The sequence below is a fragment of the Gastrolobium bilobum genome, unplaced genomic scaffold, assembly GCF_033153095.1.
Source record: "Gastrolobium bilobum isolate Gb01-03AN ecotype WA unplaced genomic scaffold, APGP_CSIRO_Gbil_v1 utg12463, whole genome shotgun sequence".
Classification (NCBI taxonomy): Eukaryota; Viridiplantae; Streptophyta; class Magnoliopsida; order Fabales; family Fabaceae; genus Gastrolobium; species Gastrolobium bilobum.
Genome location: NW_026898920.1, coordinates 591019 through 600120, shown reverse-complemented (window position 1 = coordinate 600120; position 9102 = coordinate 591019). Strand labels below are relative to the sequence as shown.

Here is a 9102-nt window from a genome sequence, read left to right as displayed (position 1 = left end):
ACAAAACGAAAAATCACGCGTTTCTCTCACTGCGATACCAGAGCCCCAATTTAGAGCTCTGATACCATCTCAAACTTGATGAAACTAACATTCATTTTGGGAAAAAAAACCAATCTATTGTTTTCATTTCTCTTCCAAGTATTTATACAAGTGCTGTTTTACATCAGAAAGAAGTAAGATAAAAGCGCGGGAAAGTCTAACAAGAACCTAATTCTGTTTTGCCAGTCCACGTGGCATAATCTTAACAACATTAGCAACACTAGTTTGATTACTATCAGATGTGGGACTTCTTTGTTCCAAGAATATGGAGAGCAAATATGAAAACTCTTTAGTATTTTGAATGCTTTCCTACCTTCCCAATAATTTTTTTTTTTGGTTACATGATTTTAGAATGCAATATGAAAAGAACAGCAAACTTAAAATAACACCAAGAATGAGGTCATCAAATCTAACAAATCAAAATCAAATTACACTTAAACCAAACTCCAAGACAACCAGACATAAAATTAGTCAAACAAACTGAAACCCATGTCATTGTCGGATTCTTCGACTGGCTCTTCTTTCTTTTCCTCTTCCTCGGCAGCAGCAGCTTGGGAAGCACCAGAATTTGCAGCAGTTGCGGCAAAAGCAGCTACAGCAAATTTACTTGGGTCCTGCATTTAAAATAATTCGTATATAAGAAAGATAGAAATAATGGATCAATAAAAAATTTTAGTGTGAGATCATCAAAATGTTAAATCCAATTTCCCACACCTCTTCAAATGACCTCCTGGGAAGTTTTTTATGAAAAGTGTATGAGTGAGGACAAAGCAAGTTGAAAAGTCATTAATCTTGCAAGCGACCGAGCGTTATAAAAAAGCATGAGTTAAATGCCTCCACCTATCAGATGTGTGTCCTAATGTTGTTTAACAATGCTGATCAACTAAGCTACAAGGAGATTGAGCAAGCAACTGAAATTTCTGCTTTGGATTTGAAGAGGTGCTTGCAATGTTGTGAAGGGCAAAGATGTAATCAGGAAAGAGCCTATGAGTAAAGACATTGGGAGGATGATTCATTCTCTGTCAATGACAAGTTCACCAGCAAGTTCTATAAAATGATGTTGGTTTTGGAGATGAAAAATATAATTGAGAAATGAAGTACTAGTTTATTGATGCATAACAATACAACTTATAAAGAAAAATAATAAAAGAAACTGCTCACGACTATATAACTTCTCATTAATAGAAAAGAAAACTGCTCACTTCATAACTACCCATTAAAGCAGAAAAGTAACTGCTCACTACTTAACAACTCATTAAAACAGAAATAAAAACTGACTCCTAAATAATTAAAAATATTGCAGTTTCTAAAGCATGATTTCTAACACTCCTCCTTGCTTTTGGAGCTGCAAACACCAATCTTCTTTTTCAAATTTGCTTGCAGGTGCACAAATGGCTACATTTCATTTTTGATAAATATTGGACAGCAACCTTGTTCCACGAATTGGTGATAAATATTGGACAGCAACCTTGTTCCATGAATTGGTGGGTCTGGTGGGTCATCTTCTAACTCTTCTTTCCAATGTTCCACTCATTGCTCTTTGCTTATTTGGATGAGAGGACTTGATTTCTGCTTACTCATGCATGCCTCTTGTGCTTGTGTCCAGTTCCACTTCTTATCTTCATGAAAATAAACATCTGAGTGGATCAACTGCAGCTTATTGGAGGCTCTCCAACTTGACTTAGGAAATGGATTTCTGTTTTGTTTGCCAAATTGAAAGGCATTACAATTTGCAAAGGTTGGTAAATCATTTGACAGCTCCTCTTCTTCATCAACAACATATTTGAGAGGTGACAATGGCCTAGTCTCTTGTGCCAAGTCTCAGTCACATTCTACTCTGTGGAAATAGCAGCTTGCTCCTCCTTGATTGGTTCAAATGAGAAACTCTTGCCTCTCATTTTTGCTTTGATGATTTCTTTTCCATTCTCATCGTGAATGAGACAAACTCTATTTTCGAAAAGCACTTTGAATCCTTTTTCAATCAATTGGCCAACACTCAACAAAACTTTGTACCTGAGCAACTTGTTGTTGCAACAGTCCCCTTTCCTTTGACTGAAATATAATCACCATTGCCTATTCTGACTTTGGTGATATTGGTTGGCTTTAAATTTTTGAAAAGCTCCCTGTCATTGGTCATATGATTTGTGCAGCCACTGTCAATCAGCCAACTCACTCTCTTCGCTTCTTGCAAAACACGTTGCCACAAAGAGTTGATCCTCCTCCTCCTCCTTTTGATTAGCAACCTTAGCTTCTTTCTCTTGGTGTTGATTTTTACTCTTGCATATGACTACTTCATGCCCCATTTGATTGCACTTGATGCATTTAGCATCAGGTCTCTGCCAACATCTGAATGGAGGGTGACCCATTTTGCCACAATGCTGACAAGGTGGGTAACTTTTCTTTTCACCCTTTCCTTTGTTGTAATTAGTTTGTTGGCTCTTGGCTAGAAGAGCACCTTCAACAGCATGATCTTCCCTCATCAATCTTCGCTGCTCTTGGGCTTGGAGAGCATATCTTCGCTGCTCTTGGGCTTGGAGAGCATGTAGCACTTCTGCAAAAGTAATTTTAGACAGATCTTTTGTGTTCTCCAACGAAGCAATAGATGCTTCGTACCTCTCTGGCACTGTTACCAGAATTTTCTCAACAATTCTGGAATCTGCAAAATTACTGCCCAGTGACTTTATCTTGTTGGCAATGCCCAATAATGTGTCTGAGTATTCCTTGATTGTTTCAGACTCTTTCATCCTTTGAATCTCAAATTCCCTCATTAAGTTAAGCACCTGCATGCTTCGAATTCTTTCATCTCCAGCATATTCTGCCTTTAGATAGTCCCAAATTGTTTTTGCCGATTTGAGAGTCATGACCCTAGTAAAGATGGTTGTTGAGATACCAGCAAAAAGGCATGATTTTGCCTTTGCTTTTCGGTTTTTTTTCTCCTTATGCTTCTTGATCTGAGCCATGGTGGGATTGTCCGGCAGAGGAAGGACTTCATAATCCTCTTCTACAGCTTCCCAAAGATCCAAAGCCTCTAGGTAAGCCTTCATTTTGACGGCCCAAAGATCATAGTTTTCCCCATTGAAAACTGGAAGAGCTGCTTGGGAAAAACTTGTTTCAAAATCCATTCTACAGGTGGTCCCGTAAGAAAAGGGCTCTGATACCAATTGTTGGTTTTGGAGATGAAAAATATAATTGAGAACTGAAGTACTAGTTTATTGATGCATAACAATACAACTTATAAAGAAAAATAATAAAAAGAAACTGCTCACGACTACATAACTTCCCATCAATAGAAAAGAAAATTGCTCACTTCATTACTACCCATTAAAGCAGAAAAGTAACTGCTCACTACTTAACAACTCATTAAAACAGAAATAAAAACTGACTCCTAAATAATTAAAAATATTACAATTTCTAAAGCATGATTTCTAACAAATGAAGATAGGGACAATGATTGCACAAAAGGAGTCTAAACCTGAGAAATTAGATACTCGGCAGAAAATGGAAGAGGACAGGAAACCCCAGACTGAAGCTGCAATAGTGAGAATGATGAAGTCAAGGAGGCAGTTTGATCATAACAATATTATAGCAGAGGTCATAAAACAGTTGCAGCCACGATTCCTTGCTAACCCAGCAGAGATTAAGAAACGGATTGAGTCTCTCACTGAGAGGGATTTCTTGGTGAGGGACAACATTGACAAGAAATTGTATCGTTATCTTACATGAAGAAATGGCCCATTCGTTTCATTTACTAGTTTAGTTTAGCCTTTGGTAGTTGAGGTGGACATTTTTTCTCTCCCCACTGACCAATTGATTTCTTCTAGCTTCATTGGTTTTCAATGCTTGTGCATTTCTTTTTCAAATGAACTTTAGTACTTCGCCTTGTCTGCTTCACCAACTTCACGGGGTTCAAGAGACAAATAGTAATGAGATAGTAGTTGAAGCAAATGTAAAATGTTCAAATAACACCTTTTTTTTGTACCTTTCTATCAAGCAACAGACAAGAGGGGGGAAATGCAAGAACATATAAAAGTTATCATCTTACATAATCCTGAGAAGGTACTTGTTTTGTTCTTAAAACCCAAAAACAAGAAGAAAAAAAATACTTTCATAAACTTTACAATAAATCATTGTTGAAACTTGAAAGCTTCACATATCCTTCACAAGACAACAGGTGGCTACGTGACATAATTGCTGGCCCCGTGCCAGCGACCGACCGAAAGTTAATTGAAAAATTGGGATGTTTTAGTTAGATGTACACTGAATTGACTTTGACTAGGTTTGGAATTTGGATTATAGAGTGGGTAGTTGAATTTATTAGTATATCAATGCTCCGTAGATATAATCATTATTTTTTTATTTTTTTAAATTTATTGATGAATAAATGAATTGAATACAAAGCATCTGGGCAGGCAATACCAAGAAGAATTATAATTTTATTAAATATTTTTAAATTTTACTAAAGATACTTTTTTTATACAAATGAAAATTAAACACATAACCCAATACAACTTACCCAAATCTCTAACCAAAAATAATTTAAACTTTAGATAGGGCCAACTTAACCAAATCAAAATGTTAAATCCAACACCTTCAGAGCTCCTTAACCTTGTCTGCCCGAGGGAAAGAATATTCTGTCTCAACTGCTACACCAAGAACGTTCTTATATGCATTGACAAACATATGCGGTGCAGCTGCAAGTGTGGCGTACGAGATCGCCAACGAAAGTGAAGTAACCATTGAGACACCAATACCAAACTTTTCAACGAGGTCATCCTCACTAAGATCAAGAACCTCAGGGCTAAACACTGAACCATTATCATAAACCGAAAGCACCACAAGACCATATGAGAAGGGCCTTATGCCTAGCTTGGCAAGCAATGCAGCTTCAGAAGAGCCGACCTTGTCTCCCTTCTTGATGAGTTCCACAGGGCAAATGATTTCCACAGTACCCTTGTTAATCTTGGTTGGAATGTTGAGCACCTGAAGTGTAGAGAATAAGTATAAACATGAATGACATCCACAAGAAGAAAATCCAAATTGTACAAGAATAATATTACAAACCTGGAAGAAAGAGGTCTGAGAGGGATCGAGCCCAGTGTTGCCAGGAGGAACAACAACATCAATTGGAGCAACCAAACCAACGCGAGCAGGAGCTCCAACCTGTTCAGATTAAAGACAATAATTACTCGATGAACATTTAAATAACAAGAAAAGTGAGCACGTGCCAGCTCAGTACTGAATTTTTCAAGCAATAAACAGAAAATTTTAAACAGAATGCAGAAGGAGGATATTTACAATCAATGATAATATCAAATTCAGCCCGCAAAAACAAAATACTCTAACCAAAACATCTCATTTGGGGGTAAAAGCAAATTATTGCATAATAGTAAAGTATAATTAACTAATGTAGTGCCAAAAGCCCACCAGAAGTACTGAACAACATCCACAACCATGAAGACACGAAAATGACAAGGACTAACAATATTTCTGTAGCAAGTCATAACGTATAAACAAAACATACAGGAATTGAATCTATGGACAGCACCTTGCAATCATATAAAAGGTAAATCCGAGCTTAAAATAATAATAGCAATAATCAACTGTCCATGCTTAAGAGAATTAAGATAATACTGGCTACTTGCCAGTCATGGACAAAATTCAAGTACCACAACTAAAGGCAGCAGACAGAAGAGTTACATAGCAACATTAGCATTATATATGGTTTCCAGAAAAAAACAGTACGAATATTAAAAAAAAATGTGGAAAGGTGATTTCACCTTGTACTTAGCAAGGTCTTCGCTAATCTCCTTCAAGTCACCTTTTGTGAAAATCAACCCCACATTGCCCTGGTTCAAAAAAAAAAAAAAAACATTAGACACCACCTTGAAAAAAAAAAATATTTATTTTATTTTTAAATTTTCTCTTGTTTATTATTGAGTTAATTAACCATCGACCATAATTAGCCTGTGTTGAAAGTGCTGTTGGTGCTGATAGTTTTTTTTGTTAAAACTATCTATAAAGCTGGAGAAAAAAAAGAGAGGAGCTGATCTAAGTCAATTAATTAAGGCGTTAATTCATTTTTCTTTTAAAAAGGCAGCGAAGCATAACAAAAGACCGAAGCTTTACCTCGCATGACTGACTACCCATTATTCATTCAAGAGACATAAATCAATAAAATGGTGAAAGCTTTTAAATTGAGGTAAGAGAGGAGAGAGAACCCACGACAAGAAGAGGGATAAGGTTGAGATAGGCATTGTTGCCTGAGTTCTCAGCATGAATCCTAACGGAGCGCTTCATCATGGTGTTCTTTCCCATGAGCACCACCGTGTCGCCACGGAGGCCCTTGCGGATGTCCTGCAGCTGGTTGGATCCGACGTTGTCGGCGTTCACCACAAGGATCTGAGAATACTCGTCCAAGAGCTTGCACAGCTTCGCATCGTACGTGACCTTCTTCTCGGCCTTGGTAGGTTTGACCGCCATTGATGATGTCTGAGTCTGAGTCTACAAAATTCAGAGAGCAAAATCGAGGGCCAAGACGAACCAGTGGCTCAGTCAAGGCGGACAGCAAACGGTGCCGTCTCTTTAACCTCTTTCTGAAAGGTGAATGAAGGGAAAGAAATCAAATTCGCACCGGAGAAAAAACAGATGAATGTGCAATTTATACACTGGTGAAACGGAGCTTAAACTAGGGTTTTGATGAATCGGACGGCTCCCAGTGATTGGTGTAAAACTTATAATAGGCCCAATGGGCTTCATGTTTATTTTTTATTAGAATTATTGTTTCAGTAATTTGCTCCTTTTATTATTACCTTAAATGGAAACACTTCTTCGGAAAAAAAAAAACATTCATGTTTTCTCAGTTGGTAATTTGGCGCTGAGTTAGTGGGATTAGATATGTGTTCGATTCCCGCTGAATGCATTCTTGGAGAGGGGGCTGAACCTTTAGCCATCACTGTTCCCCCGCACTCCGAATTAGTCCCATAGCCGACTCAAAGAGTCGAAGCTCGTGAGGATACCGGAGGGAGCCAACTCGTCTCAAAGAGATAATTAGGGTTGGGTAACTCCAAAAAAAAAATAGATAGGTATCAAATATTTAAGGTTGACATTAAATTGTAACCGTTAATTTCTATTAATTAATAATTATAATTTAGTGGATCAAAATTTTTAATCATTTAATAATTTTTAATAAATTACAATCGTTAGTTAGCAGAAATTAACAGTTAAAATTTGGTGTCAAATTACCGACGTCAAAGTATCATGCCTTTATGTAATAATTTTTTTTATTGAAAAACAAAGCTGTCATTTAATTTCTTCTTTAAAAAATTTCAACGGTTATGACAAAAGCTCACGAAAATTATGAAAGGACGTCTAATAGGGAATGGAGAAAAAAGATGAATGTTGCGTTCATACGATGGTGCAGTTTATATAATTTTTTTTTTTCTTTTTAAAGAATGACATTTTCTTTTTCTTTTTTTTACAAAAAAAATTTAAATTTTCATTCGAACTGGTTCAATATGAACTTTTTTATTTTAGTCATCTTTTTTTATATGCTTTCCTCAATTAAAAAAAAAGTCATGTATTAAACATGAGAAGTTCGCTAGTTTCTATAATATATCATAAATTGAGGGTAAAAAATTAATTTATTATTTTTTAAATAAAAATTACGAATTTATAGCTGTTTTGTAAATAATTATATATTTATTGCACAATATCATGCCAAATTTAGACATCATCAATCACGCCTAAATTGAGCGTCAATCAAGAGGCAATCACACCTAATTTAGACGTCACTCATAAGGTGTTCACACGTGTCATTTTTTTCCAAAAAGATAATAATTTAATCATAAAACTTCTAAACGGCCATAACTTTTGACTCGGGTATCCAAATTAGGTAATTTTTTTTTAATCCACATAATTTTTCGAGATCTACGCAATGACATCTCATTTGATATATTTTATTTTTCACAAACATAATTTAAATTTAAATCAGGTAATCCTTCTTCCTTAGAGACTTAGAATATTTATTTAATTATATCCTTTATTAATACAGATTTTTCAAATTGATTTTTGAGTTTAAATCACAAATCAAATCTTTATTTTGTTTTTCTTATTAATAATAATTTTCATTTTTTAATTTAAATCACACATCAAATCTTGACGTCTAAATTGGGTTTAAATCAAGAGGCAATCACGCTTAATTTAAGTAATTTTATTTTTGAAAAACATTCCTAAGCCATAATTAATTTCAGACCACAAATAATAACCCAGAAGCTTATAGCATTAATCATTAATTTCAAAAATAATATCCTTCTTACTTAAAGATTTATAATATTTATTTAATTATTTTCTTTATTTCTACAGATTTTTCAAATTGATTTTTTAGTTTAAATCACAAATCAAATCTTTATTTTTTTTTCTTATTAATAATAATTTTTATTTTTATTTTAATTTAAATCACAAACCAAATTTTTTTTATAATAAAAAAAATTATTATAAAAAAATTTAAATCACAAATCAAATTTTCATTTGTTTTTTTATATTAAATAACAAATCCAGAACTCAGAGGCTTCTGCGTTTAACCCGCTCTTATAATACCATTCTTGCAAATTTAAATTGTGTTTGTGAGAAATAAAATATGTTAAATGAGATGTCATTGCGTAGATCTCGCAAAGTTATGTGGAATCAAAAATAAAATTACCTGATTTGGATACCCGAGTCAAAAGTTATGGCCTTCAGAAGTTTTATGATTAAATTATTATTTTTTTGAAAAAACAATATGACGCGTGTCAACACCTGATGAGTGATGCTTAGATTAGGCGTGATTATCAAATTGGGCGTTATATTGTACAATAAATATGTAATTATTTCCAAAACTGTAAAAATACGTAATTAATTTATTAAAAAATATTAACTAATTTTTTTTGCCCATAAATTGATATTCGCTGGGTATATGCTGTTTCGCTGTAGAATTTCTACAATACTACTACTTTTGTTCATATTTTCTCGTTGTAGCATATATTATTGTGGTTTGAAAAAAATTGATGTATGTGTATGCTAATGAAA

The 9102-nt window shown here is 34.5% G+C and overlaps 1 protein-coding gene across 2 annotated transcripts; it reads right to left on the bottom strand.

Annotated features, from left to right (window-relative positions):
• Positions 1-474: 474 nt before the first annotated feature.
• Positions 475-6678, bottom strand: LOC133285543 (large ribosomal subunit protein uL10-like). Of its 2 annotated transcripts, XM_061482781.1 has the most exons (6): positions 6430-6678; positions 6262-6330; positions 5817-5885; positions 5101-5199; positions 4632-5019; positions 475-658 (listed from the first exon to the last, which is right to left on the bottom strand). In XM_061482781.1, the coding sequence occupies exons 1-6, from the start codon at positions 6517-6519 to the stop codon at positions 507-509; spliced, it is 867 nt and encodes a 288-aa protein (XP_061338765.1). In that variant the 5' UTR covers positions 6520-6678; the 3' UTR covers positions 475-506. The 2 variants fall into 2 exon arrangements, with proteins under 2 accessions (XP_061338765.1, XP_061338764.1); XM_061482780.1 differs by having other exon boundaries at positions 6262-6678.
• Positions 6679-9102: the final 2424 nt, after the last annotated feature.